At 44.1% G+C, this 27,387-nt stretch overlaps 1 protein-coding gene across 4 annotated transcripts in view; it reads left to right on the forward strand.

Annotated features, from left to right (window-relative positions):
- Positions 1-27,387, forward strand: part of CAMK1D (calcium/calmodulin dependent protein kinase ID) — a 230,798-nt gene that overhangs the window by 137,733 nt on the left and 65,678 nt on the right. For all 4 annotated transcript variants that reach the window (XM_086745158.1, XM_086745165.1, XM_086745149.1 and 1 more), the window contains one exon: positions 6,905-6,979. In XM_086745158.1, the coding sequence (XP_086601284.1) occupies positions 6,905-6,979 (75 nt within the window). The remainder of the gene's footprint in view (positions 1-6,904; positions 6,980-27,387) is intronic.

Genomic DNA, 27,387 nt, shown 5'->3' on the forward strand with positions numbered 1-27,387 from the left:
GGTAGCTGCAGAAGCTGTTCCACTGCAGTACCACGTACTTGTTGGCTGCGGTGGGGAGGAACAGTGCGTTGGATATGAAGTAGTAGAAATTAATGTTGGTGCCATTCAACCTTCCACCTTTCTTCTAAAGCTGTCTCCAAAGTTATCCTTTTCAGGGGAAGGTGGTTGACTTGTTGACATGAATCTGGTAGCCTGCCAAACCCTTGGATGATGCTAATCCAAGAGTACAATCCCCATGTTGGCATGAGCATTTTCAGATTTATGATCTTCCAATCTGGAACTTCACTTTTGCATGCAAAAGAAAACAAAACTGAAGAACACCCTTTTTTTTTTCCATCTGTAAACTTTACTGCAAGCAGCCCCAACCTATGCAATTCCAGCTTGCTTCTTGTGAACTACTTGGGGCCACCCCTCGTAGCTGCTTGGAGTCATCGTGCAGCGCTGTCAGCAGACTATTTGCTGACTAAGCAATGTGGGTATAAAAGGCGCTCCTGTTAAGTGGACTGAAATCATCAAGGACACAAAAGCTTTCAATCTGTGATATAAAATCTCACAAGGCAGCTTGTGCCCTGCTTGAGAGGGAAAGGGCTGCTATGAAGTCACCTTTTCAAGATTTCAGAGAGTCCACAAATGAGAAAAACCTGATAAATACCAGTTGTGCAAAAATAAGCTTGGGCCGGAGCTTTCTTCTTTTCGCACCAGAAAGTTCACGTGGGAGGGAAACCTGGACGATGGGAAAAGTGTCACGCTGAACTCTGCTCACGCAAATATCGGTGAAGCTATATGGGGAATATCCATCTGTAAAATACCTGTCCTGGAGGATGTTTGGGGGCTATGGGATAAGAAAGGGAGAGGGCAGAGTTAGGGATATGGTACCTCACATCATACATCTCTGGCTGATTTTCAAAGATCTGAATTGTAAGAGGCCTTGTATCAAGGTAAGGCACTGCAAGTCCCACAAACAGCATCAGTATTTGAAGGTTTTTCCAGACCAGGAGTGGTGGGCAGACCTCTGCTGCAGCCAGCCAGCCATTTTCAGGACAGCTAACAGTTTCCTTCCCTCTACCAACCCTGGCCATCTCACTTACTCCTCTTAGCAGACTTGTCACATTCCCCCCTTGGGAGCAGGCTGGTTTGCTCCCATGCTTTCTCACATCATTATGAGACATCCTGAAGGTTTTTTGGTAGTTTTCTTTCATGTGGAAAGCAATCTGATACAATCATTCTGTGTGAATATGTGTGAGACTGTCCTAATATCTGTTGAAATTATTGAGTCGTTCCAATTGAATAAGACAGCTGAGCAGAGGTAAGTTTCTAGTGTCCTCCAGAGCAGGAACTGTGATTTAAACACTTCCCTTGGCCAACTGGTGAGTTCATCAAGCCCAGTAACCCTCATGCCACTGGCAAAACTCTCTGCAGGGTATGTGTGGAAATAATGGAACATTTATTCGCAAAGACGTTTGGTTACACAAAGCTACAAATCCTTACAGACTCAGGCTTTGTTAGTTCTGGCTTTCATGAAATTATTTGTGCTTTCTTATGGCATTTTATCCGTGACACGTGCTGTTCATGGAGCTGCAGCATTAAATGTCATGTCTTGCAAGTGTAACACTGACTCGGAAAGAGCTGTTACGGAGGGAACCTGCCCTACTTAGATGGCTTTCGTGCTTGCCCAAGGTTCTCGTACTGTAGTCTTCTAACTGATCCTAATTTTCAGCGTTAAACACGATAGATGTTAATATAAGTGATTCAGTCATGGTTTACAGCATGCCTTTGCAACTGGGATATTTAACGTGCTCTCCTGGCAGCTCGACAGCCAAAGCAACAGCAAAATCTGAGCCCTCTGCTTTTATCTGTGCAGAGAGCTACCCCTCTAATTAACGATCCACGGCAATATTCAACCAGTTTTCTTTCATTTCTTTGCTCTTTGCCTCTGGGATGGTCAGGAGCCAGTGGAGATGCACAGGAAGCTCAGTCATTAAGGGATTTAGTTTCCCTTATTGTACATCAACTTCCATATTTTAATCCTTTGCTTCTTAAATGCAATCTCTAGCCAAAGCCCATGGAATATATCGGTTTGTTTTGGTTTTTGGTTTTTGGTTGTTTTTTTTTTTTTTCCCAAATGTGAAGTGATTTTTACCCATTAGGGCTAGTTCTGGTCCCATGGGACTTGTGCCCTTCTGGTGGCAGTGAGTAGGACGTGGTGGCTCTGTGCTGGCCAGTGGCAAGGGTGGATTTTAGCATCACTGAAGTGCCACGTCATGTGCTCATCACTACTCCAACACCACAGCACACCCAGTTTGGCATGATGGAAACTATCATGGAAGGCCGAACGCCACTCCTCGTCAAACTGGGTTTCAGCTCCTTCAGAGACAGACATTTCTGTGCTTCATGCTGTAGCCCTCAGGGAAAAATGACAATTCCCCTGTCAATGCTCTTGTGCAACGACTCCACAGCAAGCGAAGGGGACCAGTCTGTGCTTGGGGCTTTGCAGCAGATCAAACACTCTCCCATCACCCTTTGTTTGCACAGCTGCTATGTTCAGCAAAGTCACCTGAAGTTGTTGGTTACCTGGTTCAGTTTGCTCCTTTAAATCCTGGCTGACAATTTGCTCATATATTGCTCAGGTGCAATATTGCCTCCATTTGTTGGTGTCACTGACACCTTTGTGGCAGCACATGGGCAAAATCACAAACCTGAAAGACTGGAGAGGAAACTTGATAATTTTGCATGGTTGCATCGAGCCTTGTGGGTCGTCTGATATTCAAACCAGTGCTGCTCTGCAAATGGTGAATCCATCCTTTCTTTTTGTAGTTTCTTACCAGGATTAATCACTTTTCACGGTTTTTGTATACTTAAATTTCCCTGACTCTCAATTCTAGATTTATTTTCCTCTTCTTTGTCCCCTGGATTGCAGCATCTCATGGGGCTTGTAGGGTGAAAAGTCCTGAATGAATTGGTTAAAGTATTAGCCTCTCTTTATTTATATTTTCTAGACATCTTCTTTCTGTCAAATGGCCTCAGAATATCCCTGAAAATGAACAAAGGAGTAGTGACTGGAGGTGGCACCTGCCCTTCGTGTCACAGATGGGGGAATTTTGTGGGGACCTATCAGGGTGTGGGAGATACCAGCAGCACCTGGCGATTGGAAGGAAGGAGAGTGAGCATCGTGGAGAACAGCAAGTGTGATGAAGGGAGGTTAAAAGGGTGGTAAGGGAGATTTCCTTAGCTGGATGTTTCCTTGTTCGTAACAATTTACATAATCTGTTCTAATTTACTTTAACCAAGCCCATGTTTTGATGTTAATTTCTGGATTTTTTTTTTCTTTTTTTGGAAACAATTCATGGGAACTACCAGTCGATGTCCCATCTGCTACAGCCATAATGTCGTGCCATTACGTACCACAACATCGATGCATTGCTTTGGGCAGAGTTAATCCAGGGCAGGTTTACCTGTTGCAACGTGAGAGCCATGTGCCGGGCAAGGAGAGAAGCTAGAAAAGGAAGACAAAGGGAAGAAAAAGGCTGTGGAAAAGTGATGTTAAGGTCCTCTCACAGAGATGAGAGGAAGGGATTGGAATGATATAGCCCATTGGTAATACGCTGGGGTCAGGGGATCTGGTTTCTCAGCCCCCTCCACTCCCTCCTCTTACGTGATTACAGAAAAACTTTTAGGTTTTCTTTATGCCGCTTCCTCTTTTGTAAAATGAGAGCAGCACCTTTTAAAAAAATAAATCCTGGCAGGTCTTGAGGAGATCTGATAGTCCGGTGAGTATTTCTGCTAAGTGAGATCACCGATGAGGCTCCGTGGAGGCATTTGGAGGCTTAGCAGAGTGAATCCTCTGAACCTTGGAGATTCACTCAGCGCTTCTAGAGGGAGATAAAAGTAGAGTTAATTAAGCCGTTCCCAAATCCCTCTTGATCCATGACCATCAAGTGTCTGCCCTTGCACAGTGCTTTCCTCGGCTCTTGATGTACCTGAGCATCCATGCAAGCCAGGAGCATCAGTCCAGTCATTCCCCACATGTCCAGCCCTGCTGATCTGCTCACAGAGGAGTGGGACAGATTTGTCCCAGTCCCTGTTGGCCTTTGTGGTATCAATAAAATGCTGTGCAGATACCGCACTCGATCTCGCAAACGCCAGCGTGTTATTGTAATGAATGGTGTTTGGCCTTGAAGGGTTAGTTACTGTGTCAGGGCTGTAGGTGACTGCTCGCCCACGCTTAATGTGAAGAAAAGAGCACGCGGATTTCTGCGTGGAGTGGCAGAGGAGCAGGGCGGCTGCTGGCTGCACCGAGCTCTGCTGGGATGCCCATGGCTGCTCTGCTCCAGCTTCAGCAACACAACCTGCAACTTGATCTGAACTGTACATTTCTCCCCAGGTGATTTCCATATTTTTCTTTTTTTTTTTTTTAATTTTGAATTCTGTTTTCCTTTAAATAGCTTGTAATCCGAGGGTCCATCTGAGTAGAGAAATGCTGTGGAGGTCGAGCTGCTGAATTCACATGCACACAATATGCACTCCACCGGGGATACAAAGCGCTGCGTAACTCCACGATTAAGGCCCTTCTGGTCTTGGGGAGGCTGAGGCAAAGTGGAAAAAAATGTCTCCTTCCCATCTCAGTAAGCCCCTCGAGCGCAGTGTCCACCAGTGTTTGGAGTGGCTGATGTGCACAGGCATCACCTCCCAAAGCGACATCTCCTTCCAAATATCCTCATCCCTATGGGGGTGACTCACTTCGTGCTTTGGGGGTGATTCAGCTTCTTCTGCTGCCTTCTTCAGATTGCACTTCACATTCACCATCTCCCTGACCCTGAGTCCCACGTGCTCACACCCTGCATTTGATATCGAAGAGGGGCAGATTGGCTCGATACAGAGGACTCCGCAGGGTAGGAGTAAACCCTTTCTCCCCCCTTCACTTTAAAACCGAGCAAGTTTATCCCGTCAGAGAGTGCAGTGGCGCAGTGCCTGTTTGGTTTGCAAATCAGAAAAGGGAGAGAGTCTGATCTTGCGGCAGCCCTCAGCGTGCAGCGTTGCATGTCTGATGAGCTCTTTTCCAGCCTCTGCCTCCCTGGCTGGTGGTCTTTGTGGGTAACCCACCCACTAGCCACGTGGGTGACCATTAGGTGTTGCTGGCAGCTGTCTCAGAGGAGGTTTGGTTGGTTCTTAGGTTCTCAAAAATAGAAATGCAAATCATTAATATGTGCACGGTAAAAACTGTACCGCAGACTAAGTTGGAGGCTTTAAACAGATGACGCTGTGGCAGATTGTTTGTGTTACAGCTGCCTTCTTGATCATGATGGTATGAGATGCACAAATAGTCATGTGAATGTGCGTGTGCATAGAGAAAAATGGATAAATACATATAATAATTTCCACTGAAAGTGACTTTTTGCTTGAAATGTCATTTGGGTGTACCTTCAACTAACTTCAACAAGGCAAAAATGCCCTTGCCCTAACTTGTAACCCTTGAGGGACCAGGCACTAGACCTGCACAGCAAAATAAAGGTTTCCAAACATATGCTGTGTAAAGCCAAGTGGGCGGTGTATTGGCTTCCTGTTGTCAATATTAAGAACTTAATTTGTGATGCAATCTACCTGGAAATTTAGCTAAAATATCATGGGATTTGCCAGATATTTATATAGAGGGAGGAGCCTACTCAAGTATTTGTTTCTCTGACATCGTGTAGCATGTTATATTTGAGTCACGTATTGTTGATGTTAAATTTCCTGTGTATGAAGGCCCTTATATGAATGCCACTTTTGATGACTGATTATGGGCATAAATTCAGGTCAGTTGTAACCTTTCCAGTGAATTCAGAGGAAATTGGATTAGACTACATTCTTATGGGAAAGATCCCACTGGACACAGGGGATCTTCTGCTCTCAGCATCTTCATGCAGACGTTAGGGCACTTGGGACCATTGAGGACGAGGTTCTGACACGTGATTAAGCATCTTAATTAAGCTAGTTACACCTTGAGACATGTAGGGAGTTTTGCATTTGCTGATGATGCATTTTTACTTTCTTTCAGAGTGTGTCCATCTGTTTTTTTTAATGAGTGGTCTCTGCTTAGCATTTCCCAGCTTTCTCTTGCTCTTAAAACAATTGTCTGCAATTGGTGTAATTAATATCCTTCCCCAGAGGTGTACTGGTAGTCTCTTTAGGGTTTGCACAAGTTAAAATGTATCCTTTGGAAATTATTTGTAAGCATTTAAGGAGCAAACCCAGAGAGGCATTGCTCTGAGTAGTTAATTAGATGTATGCTCGTAGAGATGATTTTTCTCTTTAAAGCTAGCATTTTGACAAGAAGCTTAGTGGGAATGATCTGTGGGAATGGTGAGGGTGTAGAAAACCCATGAAGATGCTTGGAGTCGTTGCACAGAAAGCACGTGGTGCTCAATAATGCTGCAGTGCAATTTGGGCGTCCAGAGCAGGTGTGACATTGGAGCAGGGAGAGTTTGATGGGAAGGAGCATGAGGCTGTCGTACAGCTGCCGCCTACCTGTGCCAGCTCCTGTGCGGGGGCAAATCCCTGCCTTCTCCCTGCCAGTCCACACCCTGCCTCCATCACCCCGTCACAGCTTTCTTTGCTGCTGCCCTGAGACTTCAACCTCCAACCAACCATCTTCATTCATCTCACACAGGAACTGTAAACCTCTAATGCCCCAGATATTTAACCCTTAAATATTCTGACTTCAGAGAGGACTGAAGGAATTTTCTGCAAGTAATAGCAGCATTCTGGGCTGCAAAGCACTCCTGACTGTTTACTTTGGTCAGGAACATATTTTGTTATGTTGAATAAAGCACTAACAAGTAGTGTCTAGCTTAAAATAGCTTTATGATTTTCAACTATTTAAAAAAAACCTCAGTGTTTAATCTTATCTTATCTTACGATTTTTCAGGATCAAGCATGAAAATATAGTTGCCCTGGAAGACATCTATGAGAGCCCGAACCATTTATATCTGGTCATGCAATTGTAAGTACTGAACCTAATGATGCTTTCGTGTCAAAATTGCCAACTCTTCTTGTTCTGGTTTTGTTCTTTAACCCAAAAGATGGATTATGTGAGGGGTATTTGTCTTGTGTGCTGCAGTCTGCAAAATCCTTGGCAGGTGGTTAAAAATGCATCTCCAGGCGTGATGGGCTGGGCTGTTGTGAAATTGGGAACCAAGGTGTTTTGTGAATAGTCCCACTCATGTCAAATGAGAGTGAAGACGAGATGTTAAAGGGATCAGAACTGTCTCTGCATGTATGGAGTTGCCATGGTTTAGTTCTCTGTGGCTCAACAGATGTCTGGTCTGTACTGAGCAGGAAGTGACCTGAGATGCCACCATGTACATGCATGCTGGATTTGCAAGAAAGCATCATCCTTGTCTCAGCAGCAATGGTAGTTCAGACTGTTCTTGACATGGCTCTCTCACCAGAGCCCCTCTTCTTCCCCCTTTTCTCCTTCTGAGCCTGAGAAGATCAGAATCCCATCAGATACATGATATGCTGTGGCTGGCTTGGTCCTCCCATCACATCCACCTGGCAGAGCGGAGTGCTCATACTGATTTTTTTTTATTTCTTTCTGAAATAAATTAAAAAACGTGATGTTTTTTGAAGTGAAAATATCTTCTTACCATCTCTAGTCTTTCTCTTTTTCAATTTTGAGGTCACGTCAAACAAGAGCAGAGCAGACAGGGCAGAGGGATAAAGTACAGCTGTGAAGAGCCAGATGTGCCATAGGGAAGCCTAGAGCATCTGACAGAGGCAGCTATGGGGTTAAATACCCCATGGGAAGCCCTGGAAGACCATACTGGTCCCTTGTCTGTTATTAACATCCAGGCATGGAGATGTCATTTGAAGCTGTTCTGCTGGTGGTGCGGGAAAAATAGTGCCCTGTACATTTTAAATGTGTTTTTGTAGCCCTACATTTCAGCCTATAGTGCTGCAAAAGGACTTGCATGGGAACATCAGTGTTGTACAAATTCGAGCAAACTAGCTGGGCTTTAGGAAGTACCGATTTCATGACCACTTGATTTACAAATCCTTATTTTTGTTTAATTTATTTTAAAAAAAATAAATCAATATTACTTCTACTTATTATTAGCTTGTTTAAGGTAGTGTAACCCTCACTTTTCCAGATGCATTGCGTCCAGATCATTGGGTTATCTGAAAAGTAGATCTGTAATCATAGGTGACACTGAATATGTATCAGTATAAATTTCTACTTGCTCACAATTCAACACTCACTAGGGAATTATCCTTTCTGTTATAGCTGTATTTGTAAACCCAACCAACTAAGTTTCCAAGGGCCAAGTATTTAGCTGTTCCAGACGGACACAGCTTCACTGATGCCCACTGGGGCAAGATGCCTGGCTGAAGCCAGCATCCAGGAACGCGTCCGTGGTGTTTGAAGCAGCAGCTCTGAGCACTCCCCAGCCCCGACGGAGAGTTGCACCTTGTGTTATATCATGCATACAAATGCATTGAACTGAATCTGCCAGGGAGTAGGATCGATCCTTTTTATCATCTGATGAAGAAAAAAAGCAGGAAAAATTATCAAAAACTACATTTTATTTGAATTTGAGCACAGACTTGAATGCAGTGAAGTGACAGCGCTGTAACAAACTCCCACTCACACAGAGAGCCCGTGTGACAAACCTCGTGTGTGTGCATGCTCTTAATCTGCCTCAGCTATGGGGTACGGCATGTTAGTTTAAGCTTAATTTTATTAAAGTCGTTTGATGTTGTGTCAAGCCGCTGCTGTTGGCCCGCCTTGCTGCTGCGAATCAGGCAATGCCATGTTGTCCTCTGCTCTGCACAGGATGTTTCCAGGGAATAACCTTTCTGCATTTCTTGGAAAAGGGCTGTGTTATCCCAGGGTAGAGAGAACAAGATGGCCAGGTACTCACCTTCATCGCTGTGGACGTTGTGTTAAGGATGGTGCAACCTCTGCACTGCCTCTAAATTTTCATCAGTAGTTGGGATTGGGATCGATTGGCATCAATAGTTGGGTGGCAACTCCGCAAAGTCCGGAAGACTCAAAATCAATTCTGCATGCCTCCTTTCCCGATTTTTGTCTGGGAGAATGCACGCACAGATAAACTCTTGTTTCCAAGGTAACACCAACTTCTTGATACAATAGCTGTGAAGCATTGCACGGCATGAGGTGTCCATTTGTTTACATCTCTGCCCTGTTTATTATTAGATGCCTTGTGGTTTTTTAGCTTCTCATTTTTGTGTATTTCTCCTAAACAAGACAATAGTTGTCTACACTTAAAACTGGGGTTTGAGATGAGGTAGAATGGGTTCTGATCAAGCATCTTCCAGGAAGCAGCATGTAGAATAGAAAAAGAAAAATGGAGGGGTAAAATTAGGGCCATTCAAAGATCAGTATCATGAACACAACAAATCTAAAATCCATATGCCCTTCTTGGCTGATTGCTTGCTAAGTAGGCACTAACTAATGTTTCCCAAGGCAGATATTTTGTTGCAGGGACAGCATTTTCATTACCAGCATTTAGAGCATGCCTTGCGATGTTGTGGACAGTCCACATCTCAGCCCTTGAGCATCTCACACTACCTCTGAAGGTAGACCATGCCTCCCTGTGTATGTTTGCCCTCTGATGCGTCTACTTTTACTTGAAAGCTGTGCTTCCTAACAGACCAACTTAAAGGCTAAATATTGCACCTCATTTATTCTGTCAACGATATGGGCAAGCACAGGTGGCACTGTCTGTGCTGGAGTTGATAGGAAGGGAGGCAAAGAGGCGGCTGTCCATGACTACTTGACACTTAATTTATTCCTAATGGTCCCTCTGGGAGCTCTTCCCGGGGTTACGCAGCTGTTGGTAAATCTGTCCTGTGTGTTTCCTGGCACGTTCGTGGGGAAATCTGATCTCTGGTTTTGGTTTCATCACCTTGTTTTTACGTACATTGTACACAAGCCAACATGAAACTGTTGAAACTGTCACAATCCTCTTAGCATAAGGTAGATCAAAGTCCAGCTTGGAGATCCCCAGGTTTGATAGCTCAGAATTTCATGTGCTGTCTCAAAGTGTTAACCTGCTCCTTGGAAATGACTGGGCCATATTTTCTTTATTTATTTTCCCAAAATACAGGATATTCCAACCCAGTGACTCTAAGTTTGGCAGGGTTGTGGGCAACTCCATGCTGTCTTTTGCTCCAAGCGGTATTGTTCAGCTTTGGTACGAGGTAGAGTTGCCGGTGCAGCTGCGAAGCAGAATACAGATGTAGGATACTCACTGCCTCTCCTGTGATCACTCTGCTAAAATTTTGCAGGCACTATAGAAAAGTACTGTAAAGCATTTAGGTTTTGTCATATTTCCATTAGGATGATGTGCTTTCAAACATAAAAAACTTGGTTTTCCTATAGTACCATTAAGACTTACACAGGCAACAAAGACAAACACTAAAATACTCTGAAAGTTAATTCCTTCTGGATGCTGGGTAGATTTCCCTGGAGGATATTGTAGAAGACAGGGAGAAATAAAGTGCTTTCAGAAATAAAAGTTTTATTGAACTATGTCTCAGTATGATAGTGAACTTTGTTAGTGAGAAGTTACGGAAATTTTGGTTGCTATTGGTGCCCCTTGACAAAAAATACCCTACTGTGTCTTCTCAGCTGTCTGCCTTACTTCACCTCGGAGCAGGGAAATATCCAGATAACCTGTTGTGGTTAGTACTGTCAGATGCTAATATTTCATTGGCATAATTGGCTTCTTCGGATATTGGTGATTCATTTTCTGCATGCTGAAAAATCATCTGTAAAAGTGGATTTACATAAACATCTTTTCCATCTGAGTGCTATGGGACCGTTTGCAAACTGTTTCTGAAGGTGCTGCCTGGGCAGGTCGGAGCAGATTCCCAAAGCTCAGCTCTGACTTCATCTGTATTGTTCAGCTGCATCAAAGCATGAAGCAGTGGAGTTTGGTTTCCTGCAGATTTGTGTGCACCCTGCGTTAGTCACAGCCACAGGAGCTGGTGGTGTTGCTTCTCCAAAAGGATATGGGGCCACGTTAAAGACTGATGAGGACATTAATTTCCGTGTTTTCCTTTAATTATCCATATTGGCTTAAACTATGTAGGAACATAGTATTTTTGGTATCTCTACTCTACTATCAAAGTTAGTTGAAGTTCACCCAGTGGGTCAGGAGTTACTAGGGGTTGGCAGACTGGGATGGAAAGCCATTGCCTCCCATCATCTGGAAAACAGGCGAAAAATAGGTCTAAAAGGCACCTCCGAAACTTATGAAATTCATCTGCCTGTCCCAGGGCAGGATCAGCCTTAGCAAAGATTTTTCTAACCTGTTCTTAAAAATCTCCAGTCGCATGCTCCCTAGGGAATCAACACCATTGCTTAACTTCCTTACTGGTATGGAGAATTTCCTAACAGCTAAGTCTTCCAGGCTGCAATTTTAACTTTCTATGCTGGAACTCTTATTTCTCTAATTCTTCCTGAAGGTAACGAGGCTGTTCAAATGGGGAAAGGTTAGAGGAGCAAGCCCTGGAAAGCATGTATCTATGTAAGTAATGGTTGAACACCCAATTCTGAGTTTCTCTGCACTTTTTTTTTCACTGACAAGAATAGTGCCAAATCCAGAGGAATTCCTGTGAATACCAAGATCTAGTTAAAGAGTGTGAAAACCCTCCTACCAGGCTGGTATAGCTTTCCACCTCTCTGGGGGGCTGTGCTCCCGAAGAGCAGGTCTAATCCTCTCGGCAGGCATGCTGCTTTACCTGGATCCTGTCAGCTGGTGTTTCTCATTCTCCAAGGAAACCAGAATATTTCCCCTGCGTGAGGTCTTTTGAGGCTTTGATGTCTCTGCTGAGAACAAGCTTTTAGGGTGAGCAGCCCAGTTCAGCCAGCCTCAAAACGCTTCTCCCTACCTTTGCCAAAAAAAAAACCCAACCCAAACTGAGCCTGAAACCCTGACCCTGGGGTTTTTCCAGCTTGGCATCTTAACTCTGCTGAATTATTCAGATGATTTCCATCACAGAAAAGCCAAGATGACAGAGGCTCCTTCCTGCTGGGTGCAAGTCACGCACAGAGGAGAGCCCTGCCCAGAAGTTTGCAGGCTGAGAGTCCCAGTGTCCTCTTTCTGCTGTTTATCCGCTCTCCCCCGCCACACGCAAGTGCCTTGTAATCCTGTAATGGCTTGGGACAAGCAGGTACCCACCTACAGTAAAATCTGCAGCAGTTTTTGTTATTACTGGACCTATACCTCTTGTGAGTTTGCCTTTCACCTGTGTATTTTGCAGATAAGTAAGTAAAGCACTAAGGCGTGATTAAGTGCTGAATTCCCTTTGTTTTTTGAAAGCCCGATGCCTGAGTGCACTCTGAGAGCAGTTGAGCATGGACAGGGTGTGCGAGTGACATTTCAATGAAAATATTCAGCCTCCAAGAAAAACAACAGACAATGGAGGGAAGTGCTGTGTTTGCCAGGTTCCTTAAGGACTCTAGCAAGGACGCACTGTGTTACCAAACAGCGATGCGCACGCCAGGCCGCTATCACATCAGGATGCTAATTAAAGCAAAACATAGATCTGCTGCATTGCATTCCTTCAATGATATTTATTCCCATACTTGGTTTTTTTTTTTTTTTGTGCCTGTAAAGTATTATGCAAAAGCCAGAAGGAAATGTCTCTGCATTCACAATGGGGTTTATATGAATGATAAAAGCAAGACGCGTTCTTTAGCAGCAGAAAATATTTAAGTCCAAGCACCTGAGAGAAGCCCCTCAGCATCACCATTTTCTGTGGATGGTGTTATTATCATTATTAGTAATAACAGTAATGGTAACAGGAGAAACAACACCAGTAATGGAGAACACTGGAGCAACAACACCAGTAATGGAGAACACTGGAGCTGATGACCATAGGCAAGGGGATTCAGTCTGGTTCATGGTAGGGAATGGGTGTCAGGATGGGAAATCAGCTGCACACCCATAGGCTCTGCTCTTCTTTATTTCCAGTAATCATGGCTCAGATGAGGCGTCTCAGAAGGGCCAGACCAAAGTAGTGCTCAGCACCCCTTGAAAATACACTGGGTCTGTGTCAAAAGCCTTGGATTCCATGGTTCCAGCACCTCCTCGTTCTGCACAGGAGTAAGATGTGTGATAGATGGATGTGGCAGATGGATCTCGTGGGGAGTATTGGCGGGAACACTTACTGGGTGGGCCAGGGAAAGACTTGTTCCCAATTCCTGGTCAAGCTAATATATGTGAATTTTATATTAATCAGGTATTGGATACATTATTCACTTGTTTGGGGTTTTTTGGGTGCAAATACTACTTAAGAAGTGGTTCACCGTGGTTGAAAAAAGCCTTTTTCTGCTTCTATGGGCAAAAGTTTTTTGAACGGGGAGGAGGGTGTTACAGAAGGCACAGCTCTCCAGGGACAGATCCAGCTGGTGAACACGGAAAGCAAAGTGGGACAGCAGCAACAGGGTTGAGCATGTGTGACACGACTGGGAGCATCAGACCGTGATGGTGGGAGAAAACGCTCAGGAAAACGAGTCCTGGGCCTATCGCAGCCTTCAGCGTGGACATATTGCAGACGTGGGCCCAAACTGCAGAGCTGGGATGTTAGGTTTTGAAATCACACTTATTATTTGGGCGTGTGCAATACAGGTTTTGGTTCCAGCCTCTTTCTAGTGCTTAATGCAGTCAGAACATGGTTTATCAGTGTAGCTCAATAAAAAGATATCTTAAGAAAAATCATGCCGTACCAAAATCTTCAAAAGCATATTGACTGAGCAACACAGGTCACCCCGTTAAAAAGCTACAGGAGTTAATCTCTGCACTTCGGTACTTTCCCACTAGATCTTTGCAAGCTGCTGACCACATAACAAACTGGCCCCTGGCATCATGCCCCTGGGCTAGTAGCTGTTAATCCAGCATCAATTTAACATCTTTTTATTTGGGTGAAAAATATTATTACCTCAGTTAGGTTATGCCAGTGAATGTTTAATACGAAGGAATATCTCCCCTTTTCCAGTGCCTGAGAGATTATGGGCAGACTGGGAATGATTAGTGCCAGGGTAGAGATCAGTGTCCCATCACGGACTCATTAGCAAGGCAACACTGAGAGGTTTTTTTAATCAAAGCGCTATGCTACATCTGGTGGACAGTGATTTTTTTTCCCTGTAGCCTTGGGAATAAAGAGATAATGGAGAAACATTTCCACATTTTCGTTGAAGAGACAGCATTATAATATAGTTTGCTTTTACGAACAGTTCAGGTGAAAATTGATTTTTCTTTAGGGTATTTATTGCTGCAAAGCTGCTGTTGTCAATAAGGAAAACAAGAGGTTTGGCCAAAAATTCCAAATAAACTTTATTCTAATGTACTATTATTTAAAGCTACAGAAAGGTTTGAAGGCCTCCTAAATCGAACAAGCATATCTGATTATTTTCTTATAGCGGTGAGTACTGCAAACGAGTGCTTTCTGAGGCTTATTGGATGCAATGTCCGGTCCTCAGCAAGAGTCAGTACCAAATCCTTATGGTGAGAGTATGTGACTTGATTGGTTTTTTTTACAGCAATACATTTTGGCAGCATTGACTCGAGTTTCTCCTTCAGCCCACCGACAGTTCCCTCGCTGCCTCCCCAGTTAGGGCTCCCTGTTGCAACTGGGCACAGAGGCACATGTGCCCGGTCTGGTATAGGCAATTCACTGGGCAGCAATAGATATCTGCCAGTAATCCTGTATAATATCACGACGTCCCTGAGAGCAGCAGTGAGGCCTTTCTCTCTGAGCAGCAGGCAGGTGGCTATTTAAAGCCCTAGCAATTTTCTGTCCATTTTGTTGGCTGTGGGATAACCATCTCCTTCCTTTCATGTCTTGCCCAGAAGTTTCATTGCCAGTTGCTTGGCGTTTGCGTCGTCACTGAATGAGTCTGTTACATTTAGTTCTGCATCTCTCAGTACCTGGTAATTTACGCTGTGGTGCACTAAAATCAATTAAATAGCTGGCGTTTAATTCAGGAGGAAGGGGCTTTGTAGCGAGGCGGATAATAAATGTTAAATCCATATATGCCACAGTATGAGAACTCATTATGGTATGGTAGGATCCCTCTCAGGCACGACGTGGAGGCATTCTCATTAAATAGTTACACTCATTTAAACAGAAAAGGACTTTCATAACAACCTGGAAAGCTTTGAAGTGAAATAACATGATGTAGAAGCAAGAGGCAAAATGAACCTTGGTGTTCACAAGTCTGTTATTTTACATGGTGAAACCACTATTAAAAGTTGGTTATCTCTCTTGAGTTTTCTTCTGGAGGAAGTTTATGTGGACTGTGGCAAAGTGGGCTCATGAGTATTAAGTATCAGTGTATACCAGAGGACAAATTTTAAGGATTTTGTGGCAAAAAAGTAGGCTCAGTTTCTCAAGCATGTTTGTATCTCAGCTCCAACCTCTATTCCAGGCAGTATATTCAGACAGATTACCCTGGTCAAGAGTCTGTCAGTGACTCCAGAGTCAGCGTTGGGCTAACCTGCAGTTATATTTTTATTGCATTATCCAGAGGTTCTGTGTGCAGCTTCTAGAAAAGAACTCATTAAGCCAAGTGATGATGAAGCAGCATCATCCTGTTCATATTCACAGTGAAAGAAAAGATCTTTTGCTTTACATTTTTTCTAGTACTTGCCTCAAGAACTCTACATAGGGCGTATTTTTAAAGCCAGGGAGATTCATACAGTTTTCTGTGGCTGGGCTGAGGGCCAGGACCCTAAACAGGATAGTGTAAAACCTAGAATTTTTAATGGAAATACAGGTTACTGTTTGAAATCCTGTTTTGACTTCCTTTTGTAGTGCTGTGGTTACCTCTTCTTACAGAAACTATTTTCATAGGACTGCAGAAGTTCTTGCCATAGTTTTCCACTTTAAACATTCTCCCTGGAAAATTATTCAATGGAAAATAAATCTGGAGGGGTTTCATTTTTTCTTTTTCTCTGAAACAGTGGTTTGGTCTGCTCTGGCCAAACTTTTACTTTTTAAAGCATTTTATAGAAAAATAAAATACTTCTGCTGGTGAAGCCTTTCTTTGATGCATTTATAGAACTTGTGCTCATTTTATACTGATTCATACCACATGGTTATATCTTAGCCTGTAAAGGCCATTTTTTCCCTTAAATTGGAGGAAAAGTGTGTTCAGAGACCCAAATACTTATGTCATCTTTTCCCTTCTCCAAGACAAAATTCCCATTTGGGACTGTGTGATCCTGGCTTAGCTGTAAAAAGCTTTCTGTACTAGAGTCCTGAAAATTGCTTTGGAGGAGTTTGATGTTTATTCTGTATGATTATTCTGTTGGTTGGTAGCATTTGACCACTCTGTCATTCTACTTTCTTCACCCCTAATTGATGATACTCTAAGGAGCACTGACATCCTTGGGTGAGACGTGGTGGAGCCTTTAAATGTCTGTAGGAGGAAAGAAGTTACCTCTCCCCAAAATGCATTGTAGTGAAAAAGAAGTCAGAAATACAATTTGAAATCCACTGAAAGAGGGCTGAGATTTTAAGACCTACGTAAGTATACAAAGAGGTACCATTACTAAAAACTGGGGTTGGCATTCTTAATATTAAAAGCCAGATAGCAGAATAAAATTTGTGCAACTATTTAGCCTTAGGGGTTTTGCCGTTAAAACTCTGCCATGAGTCTCTTACAGCTCCAGGAAAGGGGTTATTCCTTTAGGAGAAATCAGAGCCAAGCATCCATCCTGCCATTGTTATGAGGCTCCATGTCGTGATGGTGGTGTTGGATATGCTCAGTGCTAAAGTTCGTGGTCACCCTGTTGCAAAATACCACTGGACAGGAGATGTGTAATATGTAAACATAATTAGGCAATATTGAGCAGAAGAGAGAAATTACCTCACTTTGATTGCTCACCAGGCTTATCTGCGGGAATATTTATCACATTGCAGCCCAGGGTCTTTTCCATCGATTAATGCTCGTTTCCCTTTAAGCATGGGGCAGGACTGATGTTTTCTGATGTTTTGCCTCTTGGGGCTGGAAACTCTCTGCCAGAAGCTTTTAAATCTGCTCTTTGCGGATGGTTTCGCAGCTGTATTTGCTGTATCAAGGGTTTGCTTTGCATTGGTGCTGTCTTGCCTAGTTTGAAGGGTGGCGAGGGATGTGTAGGTTAGATTTCTGTCACTGAAGATTGGGTCATACTGTACACCAGACGAAATATATTTTAAAAAGCAAATTTCCTGGGGAAAGACATTTTATCTGGCATTCTCTTCCCCCAGGAGCTTAACATGGTTGTTGCTGGAGTCTGATGTGGCCACTCTCAAGAGAGGCACAGCAGCTCCTAGAAACAGCGTATGAGAATATTTTGGGGAGAGACCATTTCTCTGCTGTGTATGAGTGTTTATTTTATAATGGAGCAGGAGTGAGGAGCACTGCCCGCAGGCAGGATCAGCCGAGGCTGCTGCTGGCAACGCGTCCCACCGAGTTGGAGAGAGGTGCTTCTGAAGTCTCACCTCTAATCCTGAGCCTGTCTGAGCTGAATTAACTCAAGAAATTTGCTAGTGCATTCATGGCTATGTACATTCTAAAGTTTCATGTAAAAAAAACCAGTTGTTTGCACGAGAGCACAGACAAAAAAAACAAAGCGGGAGGGAAAGAAAAGAAATACAATAAATTGATGCAGCTGCTGTCTGTGCATTGAGATGAAGGCCTAGAGCTGCCCTCTGGCCTGAATGGCCTTTTCCTTGCAGTATGCTGTTAAAGGTGACCAGGTGATAGTCATTTAACAGCTTATGACCCACAGCTGAGCTTCTTTCCTGAGCACGTCAGCTCTTGGCCTCACTCCGCTTGTGTGTGTCTCCATCCAAGGCGGCTCTCCTGCACAAGGTGTTTTGCTACAGGTTTCCCTCATCCCACAAGTGGATGTACTGCCCTCCAAAACTGCAGCAGTGCAATGTGCCAGAGACATCTCAGATATAATGGTGTGCCTGCGCTGTTGTGAAGGACCACTGCAAGTACCTGTTGGCTATTAACGAGTCAGGAAGGATTGGCCTGCTCTGAATTTCAGTACAGCCCCTGGAGAAGGGGTTCCTGCTGCCACCACAGGGATCGTGGCAGAGGAGATCGTTCACGGCTTGAAAGAGGAGGAGGGAAAAGCAGAAGCTGAGCCATATGGTACAAAGAGCAGATGCAGACAGAGTATCTCGGTGGTTGGTGCTCATTAGGATGTGCTGGGAAAACTGGGTGTATTCCCTTAGAGGAATTGCGGTGTTCTTCTGTAAGCTAAAACATGTAGCAATGCAGGGTGGGTAAGGAACAGGTCTCTTTATCTATGGAAAAGTATCCAAGCCTGTTTACCAGCAATGTGTAACAGGAACCAGAGGGTGCTGTTCTCCGGAGTCTTGCAAGGATGTTTTTGTGGTTAGAGCACACAGGTCAGTAAGTCTTGAGCTCTTGGCTTGCTCTGTCATTGATTTACATTGTGGTCTCAGATTATTTTTCTTCTGATTTTCCTGTTCACGGAAACTTTCTTAATTAACTTTCTTAATTAATTCTAGATAAGATTAATTGGGTGGGGGTTTTTTTGTTTTTGTTTGTTTGGTTTTTTTGTTTGTTTTGGTTTTTTTTTTGGTTTTTTTTTCCCCTCAAGTAAATGCTACTTTTCATGCAGTAAGTTGTTAAAAATAAGAGTACTGGAATCTGGCCTCTGGCACTGTCCACCAAGGAGCACTGTGGTCCGTCTGGGAATGAGTAGAAGTGAATTGGCTTGTTTGCTGGGACCTGTTGACTATTTTGAAAAACATATTGTGGTACGCCTTGATCCCCTCTGGTTTTTCCTAGGTACCCCATGCCGTGCAGTATCTGTGTAGTGACTTTATCCCCTCCAAGTCTGTGCAGAAACCTGTACAGAACATAACCTAGGCTGCCTGGTGACTCGGTGTAACAGTGTGACCAGTGACAGCCATCAGCATTGCACAGATTTATTTATCCTTATGGCATACATGTGTGGAAATCTAAAGCAGCAGACATATGACATCCCAAGTTAAAAATCCACTTACACAGAGCCAGGATTTCGCCTGCTGTGCACAGATGTGGATGCAGCCAAATGCATCGTACTAGCAATGGAGGGGAACAAAAAGAGGCATCAATTAAAACTTTGGTAGAGGAGAGCTGTAAAACAGCAGTTTAAACCCAGGCTGGGTAGGAGCTGAACAGCAGTATCCAGAATTTGAATATCCGTTTCTTTATGCTATGGGTAGGTGGAAATGGTTATTGCAAGTAAGGAGATGAAGAGCAATGTGCTTGAGCACCCAGTACTCCTGGCTCCATCGCCTCCCTCTGCTTTGGGGACGACGACTCGTGCAGTGGGAGCGTGGTGTGCCTGGATCTCCATGGGGTTGAGGTGGGGTCAGTGATTCAGGAATCCTTGGTGTGCCCAGATACCCTCCAGGTCAGAAAGCAAGCCACTCTGGGTCTCTTCCCCATCTGTCTCTGGTTCACATGGAAAGAAGTGACGTCAAAGTGATGGATACCTCAGGACACATTGCAATAACAAGTAAGATAACTAGGAATCAGCTCTATGTTTGAAATACTTATTGCCTCAATAATAAACACCGAAAGGGCCTTTGGAGGCAGGTTCTTGGTGGAATGAGAGCCTTAGACTTGATAAATAACCCTTTAACCCCACCAACCCTGCTGGGAAAGTTGTCTGGGTGCACTCGGGCATCTTATTCCCGCTCTGGCGGGTGGACATGAATGACCTTTTTGACTACATCTATACCAATAAATAAAACATGTCTGCATTTGTGCTATGCGCTGAGCTGTGTTCAGGAACTGGCCAGGGGGACGGCTGGCTCACGGTGAATCGGCTCGGGGCAGCGTGCCAGCAGCCCTGACAGCGTGGGCGATTGCAGAGCAATGCCCTCTTCCCGCGCAGGGACAGACCAGGCCCAGCTTCCGTGCCTCTGCTCCTTCTTTGGGAAGTGGAAATAACAGCCCTTTCTGCCACGTGTGAATGCTGTGAGGATAAATGTGTTAAACTCTGTGAAGTTTTGAGATAATAGTATCAGTTTAGGCATGTAAAGTGCCTCAGACAAATATATTGTGCCATCACCAAATGGTTTGAAGTACAACTTTTGGCACAATAATGTTGCTTAAAGGCTGGTTTAGTTTGATTTCAAAGGGTTTCTCAAAGCAGCTAGTCTGAATCCTGTCCCCTCTCTGCAAAAATATGCATATTGTCACCAGAAAGCCTTTAAAAAAGAAAAGCAAAGCAGCTAAATGATTTTTCCAGTTTGGCTTTTTAGATTTCAGAGCAGGACACATCAGTTCATTTGTTAAGTGTTGTTGGTCTGGTGCTGGTGCTGCTGTCCATCACCCTGCGGCACAAATCACTGTGACAAGAGCTTCTTCCTGGCACACTTTTTTTGGAGCTTTCTGACACAATTCAAGTCTGTACACAGTCTCACCACTGTCATGAACACAAGGGTTTTAAAAGTAGCTTGCAGGGTTATATTCTGCAACCTAATTCCCACCAGAGGATGTCAGCCCTTATTTAGCCACAGGTAGCTCAGCATGGTGGTGAGGTCTCTCCCAAATGCAGGACAAGGGGCAAAAGAAGTGGAAGAGGGAACCTGAACCAGGTTCATGGCCAGGTTGGACGGGGCTCTGAACAACCTGATCTAGTGGAATATGTCCCTTCTCCTTGCAGGGGGGTTGGACTAGATGATCTTTAAAGGTCCCTTCCAACCCAAACCATTCTATGATTCTATGAAGTAGCAGCAGGAGGATTGACTCTACAGCAGGATAATTCACTCTATCTTCAGGACACTTCCTTGTGTACCCTCAGTCATGCATACACCACGCCATCTGGCTGTTAGCACTTCACCTATAGCCTCTTGGTGGTAAATTATATTCATCGCCTCCAGGTCCTGGTCCTGTTGAATAGTTATTTGCAAGGCAAAGGAAATGCCTACTGTTTTTATTCTACTTGGACTTTGAATGCATAAAATTGTCTTTTTTTTTTTTCAGTCTCAACACGCAAGTGCCCTTTAGAATGTGAATATTAATATTGCTTTCTGAAAGCATTTTCTTTGCAATGAGTTACTTCTTATGTAATGACCCATTTCAGAGAATTCAGCATTATTTATATTTTTCAAAGAAATTCCAAAAACTAAAGGTATACTACTTTCTGTCATATTGAATGCTCAGTCAGTAGATAGCATCAGATTCCGGTGCAGCTCTGTCTTGTACAATTAACCTGTGAAGCCTTTGCCTTGTAAAACTCATTGGTCCAAAGAGATGGAAAGCAAACACAATTGCTTGTAAGGTTTCACTTCTGAGGATAACTTTGGAATTTCTTTTAAAATTTCTAGAACTTTGTTTTCTGATAAATCGTAGATCACAGAAGGGTTTGGATCAGAAGAGACCTTTTAAAGGTCATCTAGTCCAATGCCCTTGCCTTAGGCAGGTACATCTTTCACTAGATCACGTTGCTCAAAGCCCCGTCCAACCTGACCTTGAACGCTTCCTGGGATGGGGCGTCCACAGCTTCTCTGGGCAACCTGTCCAGTGTCTTGCCACCCTCATCATAAAGAATTTCTTCCTAATGTCCAATCTAAACCTAGCATCTTTCAGTTTAAAACTGTTTCCCTTTGTCCTGTCACTGTAGGCCTTGGTAAAAAGTCTTTCTCCACCTTTCCTGTAGCCCCCTTTAGGTACTGGAAGACCACTATAAGGTGTCCCTGGACCCTTCTCTTCTCCAGGGTGAACAATCCCAACTCTCTCACCGTGTCCTCATAGGAGAGGTGCTCCAGCCCTCTGATCGTCTTTGTGGCCTCCTCTGGACTCGCTCCAACAGGTTCATGTCCTTCTTATGTTGGAGGCCCCAGAGCTGGATGCAGTACTGCAGGTGGGGTCTCAGGAGAGTGGAGTAGAGGAGGAGAATAGACCTGCTGGCCATGCGTCTTGTGATGCAACTCAGGATACGATTGGCCTTCTGGGCTGCGAGCACACATTGCTGGCTCATGTCCAGCTTTTCATCCACCAGTATTCCCAGGTCCATCTGTGTTGGTCAGACTTCTCTGGTTGGACTGTCCATCTCTTGAATTAAAAAATTATCCTCAACGCACACCTAGAGTCTCCTGGAGTGCTTAAAGCTTTCTGTCCGCTTTTGCAGCGGATGCCAGGGTCCACCAGCAGGATCGGAGCCTGCGACTGTGGTGCAACCTGTAGTTGAAGTAAGGATGCTTCATCAACATCCTCCTCTTGATCTGCAAACACCAACCATGAGGTTTCCTTTGTTTGCTTGGCCTGTTCATCACTGTTTCTCAAAGACAGCTCTGTGCAATCACTCAGGTTTTCTTTTTTTACATAGAGGGCAACCCTATGTAAAAAAAACCCTATCTAAGAATAATAGATAATAACATTTGTAACAGAAATGTCCTATTTTAGGCACAAAGAACCAAAGTTCAACCAGCACTAGCAGCTAAATTGGGCATAATGAGACTTGTCCCAAGTTCCTTCACCAGTTGTTTCCTTTACTGCAACGAAGCCTTTGCACCCTGGCTGGACCACGGGATCTGCCTCTTCTTGGAGTTCCTCTGACATACGTGACATTTACAAGATTTTCCTTTTAAGCCTGGTCTCTTAATTAGTTCTCTGGGTGTGTGGTGGGGGCTTTGTCTCAGCTCCCACAGAGAGGCAGCGCGATGGTGTCAGGCCACGCTGGGCGTTCCAACTGGGCTTCTGCCGATGAATCATCTGAAGGACGGTTTTTGAAAGATTGAGCTCTTGCATTTGATTCACTCTCCTTGGCAAGCTGAAAATAGTGTGCATTGTTCTCATAATCCTTAGCAACTTGAAAACTGCTATAACTTGAATACTTTTTAATCTTTACCTGCAGCAAGAAAATAGGCTAATTCAGTTATTCCTGCAGTTACTTAGCTAATGCTAATTAACTGAGATTTTGATGGCTTTGTTTTTTTCAGCAGTTTTCTAAACATTTCACTTATCATTTCAATGAGTCCTTTACAAATCTGAGGCATAGCAAATAGACTTTTTCTACTGTGTGCATTAAGTCAAAGCAACATGTAAAAATATAACTGTCCAGGAAAAAAGGACCCATTCCCACAATATCATTAATCATAGATTATCAAGATTCGTAATACCCTGGATATGTTTGGGGTTTTTTTGCAGGGAAGTAGTTTATAGTTGTGTCGTAGGACAAAAATAAATTAAGGGGATGTTGAGAAGTGGTGCTGCACACTGATGGTACCAGACGTCGATGGAGTTGTAGGGTACATACAGGAGAGAGACTACAGACTTAACAATTGTGCCGAAAACTAATCTGGAGGATTGTGAATTCCAGTTTTGGCTATTTTGAGTACTATTTTTAGTTGTACCTGCTTTTTTTCCCCTAAAATCTTTTTCTCCGTTGGACTACAAACAATTTGGTGAATGACTTATGTGTGGTCGGATAGATTGGTTGAAAGCCCTAAGTAGATAACCTCAGTCTGATACCAATCGCTTAAAGGTTTAAAGGCTGTAGTACATCTAGGAAGATCATCTCTCAAATAACCAGCACAGGTGAGCACAAATGTTGTGCGATGCAGAGGAAGCACCGTGCATGTGTCTGCATTATGGCAGATTTTTCTCTCAAAAGCTAGGGGATGGTTGTTCTACATGGCTGTTCTGTGGCTATGATGATCCAGTGCTTACCACCAGCTTGAGGAAGGATTACAGTTGTATCTGGAAACCCTGTTGACCCAGTGATTTCTGCCTTGGTCTGGCTCCTGGGCTTAACTGCATTGAGCAAAGGCTTATCTCTCCCATCAAAACTGCATTAAGCAATGGACTGATGAAAATTAACAACCATCAAACCATCTAGGACCATTAGATAATCTCATTCCACGTTCAGTGAGGAATGCACTCCTCCTTTTACTGTACAAACCAGATGCCTCTAAGGGATCTTCAAGGGCTGCGTGGAGAGACAGAGAACAAACAGGACTAGTGGGATGAGGATGGGGGTGAGCAGCACTGATCTGCTTTCCATGCCTGGCTGAGGAGTAAGTATCAGCTCTGACACTCCCTGGGATTTTCTAAACGCTGTGGAGTATGGAGAACGAGTGTGTCTGTGCTCACATCTAGAGACACAACATGCTGTTGCTGAGTTCAACAGGAATTTTTCTGCTAATTTTGATAGCATCAGTCCCATAGATTAAAGATTAGGTTTTGCCTCTGGATAGAGCTGTAATAATTGAAACAATTTCAGCATTGCTTGGGATGGTAGAGTGTTTGTGATAAGCTAGGTGAGTAAAAAATACTTTGGCAAATAAAATTCCCAGATAAAATGTCTAGAGAAAGGGCAGGAATGGACCAAATCTGATATTCACAGCAAAGAATCCTTCCCAGCCCTGACTGGATCAGGTTTACTAAATAAAGAGGGTAAGGGGCCTGTTCATTACCCCTGGGCCAAGTGTCTAGGACAGACTTGGATCTGCCCTGCTTGTGACCAGTCTGCTCTGCATCTCAGGTACATCCACACCACAAGGCATTTGGCCCTTGGTCTCCTCGAGGCCCCAGGTGGCCCTCACACTTGATCAATAATGTTGCTTGGCTTTTCTCAGTTTAGAGTGTGATGGTTGGTGGACATGATAGGATAGGACGTGAAGGATCATGTTGCAGTTCACCACAACAACGCTTTTATACTGTGACACTGAGGGTGTGAATTGCATGACCAGCTTGGGAAGCTGGGAGGTGTTGGAGAGAGATCTCCTGTAGTGATCCAAAACACAGCCAGGGTGTGAGCTAGGAGGGGATCCATGGACCTCAGGCATTCGGTGCTTAAGTGAGTGCTGAAGCTCATTTCCTGGCCTTCATTTAGTTGGCAATTGTAGATGTGTCCTACATCTTCCTCCCAGCAGAAGACGACCCCCGAATCCTGAAATTTGATATACGTGGTCAGATCCTCAAGCACATCTGCAACCTCCTTAAGATGACCAGCGTGTCTCCCATCACAGCCAATTTCAGGACTGGAGGAGGTCTCTGGTCCTGGAGGCTGAGCTGGTTGCTACCTTACTAGTGGGGAGAGGCTGTTGCTGATCCCGAGTTAAGCGTAGCAGCTGTTGGGTAGGAGTCGGCACTCAGGCAGCATCCTGTGCTTCCCTGGCAGTGTGAAGAGCTCCTCGGCGGTGAGGGAGGGGAGGAAGGAGTATGTTGGGAGGAAGCTGTCACGGATCTGCCTTTCATCGTTGCTCGCAGTCCTACGCTAGCTGAGTCAGAGCTAGCGGGAAGAGCGAGACATGCGGGTGGTCTCTGGGAAAGTCCGCACTCAAAAACAGATTTGTGGGGAAGAGAGAACCAACAGGACCCTCAGTATAGGGGCTGCAAACCTCAAGGGCTGTGCCTGTTGTTACAGAGTGGACAAGGGTGAGGGAGACTACGCTGGAAGGCTGTGGTGAGCAGGTGTCGGTGTGCTGTCTCGCACGCCCGAGAACTGTGAATTTATCAGCATGGTTGCCCATTGGGAGGCTCAGCCTTCAGTGTGGACCAAGCCACCGCATTTGAACCGCTGAAAGCAAATGAGCAAGATGATGTAATCTTCACCGCAGCATCCAAGTTTCCTGCCCTTCTGCCTTTCTGCTGTGGGCTCACCAGCACTCACAGGGCCATCCCAGCACACACAAACACCGTTCTCATCAATACCACTTTTGAAAAGTTCTCCAGGAGCTACTTAAGATGTTTAATGTGGTTCTTGGTTCAGATGTGCAAAGCCAAGCAGAGTGAGCTTTGAAATCAAGCTTATGTTCAGCAATAATCCAGAGAAGGATTAGCAAAGACTTCAAAGTTAAATTATATGAGATTGCATGTCAAGCCATTTAATTTCAGTTTAGCAGCATGCCAAAATATCTCAAGATGTCTCTTATGATGTATTTCGTTGTTTCTTATAATTTGAGTAGTAGGAAAGTGATTAAAAATAAGACTGCATCCTTCTGTTTCTCTTTGATTCACTGTCTAAGATTTCAAGATGTTTAAAAAGGTATTTATACTCATACATTTAGGCTTCTGCAGACATTTATTTTACTATGCCATTTGAAAGTGATTCAGTTAAGCAATTAAGGTCTAAACTAAATTATCACACACACAAAAGGATATTTGCATATGTTAGTTACAGCATCCCTTTCAAGCTGATTTCCCAGAGAGAAACATGGGTTTCCTAATAATTTTTCAAACATTGACTAATTTGAGATGTATTTGATGGAGGAGTAAAGTTCTCAGATGCAAATGGATCCCTAAAAGTTTTCTGAACAGATCTCCCTGAAAAAGAGAGAACCTAAAAGTGTTTCCCTAAAACAGAGGGGAATACGTATTCTTGTGAGTTTTAGAAGTGGTAGCATGTGCCCCATAAACAGCTCAGCATTTCCCACTGGCTGAAACAGAGAAGTGTTTCCTTTTCTAAGTATGGAGTGGTTGTTTTGAGGGCTTGACAGGGGAACGTAGAGTTTCATGCATCACCCACGATGTTTGAAAAAGCATTAGGATATCGAGACTATCTGTGACAAGAAGTACAGGAATTATTTCAGAGGCTGGCAGAAATGCCTGAGAAGGGTTTAAAAGAGCTTGAGAGGTTTGTTTGACCAAGGGATGATGAATATGGGATATGTTATGTACAATATCTGGTGGATGCAGGCTGCTAGGGGAGAGAAATTGACTGCTGTTGGGAAACAGTGACAGACCTTTTGTGATCCCTCACTCTAACTGCAGGTGTTAAAAAAGCCAGGAGACCAGTTTCTGCAGCTCTGTTAACCTGCTACAGTAAGTACAGCTCTGTAAACCTCTCTATTTCTGGAGAAGAAACATCAGCAAGCACCCAGTCTAGGGTGAGCTGTGGTCTGGAAGGACGTTTCGGTTAATAGCTTACGTGTGCGTGTGGGACGTTGCTCAGAACCATTGAAGTCACTCTGAGTTTCTCCATATGCTCAGCGAGCTGTGATTCAGACTCTTGCTGAGGTGAGGAGAAAGATGTATTCTTTTTTTTTTTTTCAGGGAAAAGCAAATATCGTCTGCAGAAACTTCTGCTCAGCAAGAAATTCCAAAGAAAACTTTGGAGCCTATCTCTCCTGTGAAATTAAGTTGTGGTAATTTTAACATGTCCCTTTGAATTTTAAGAGAGTAGTGTGTGCTCTGTAAACAGCTGAGCATTTCCTGGTGTCCCAGAAGAGAGGTGTTTGTGATTTTGGTACTAGTGATGGGGTTTCCATACACCCTCAGAAGGAGGAGAAGGAGATCCTGATAGGGTTTATGTTATATCAGCAGTGATGATTCCAGTGGTAGCTCACAGAGGAAGAGCAGGAGAATTTGGGAAGGGCCTTGCTGGGTGCAAGACATTAGGAAACAGCCACCTG

This window comes from Chlamydotis macqueenii, chromosome 1 (assembly GCF_036417535.1).
Source record: "Chlamydotis macqueenii isolate bChlMac1 chromosome 1, bChlMac1.mat, whole genome shotgun sequence".
NCBI lineage: Eukaryota > Metazoa > Chordata > Aves > Otidiformes > Otididae > Chlamydotis > Chlamydotis macqueenii.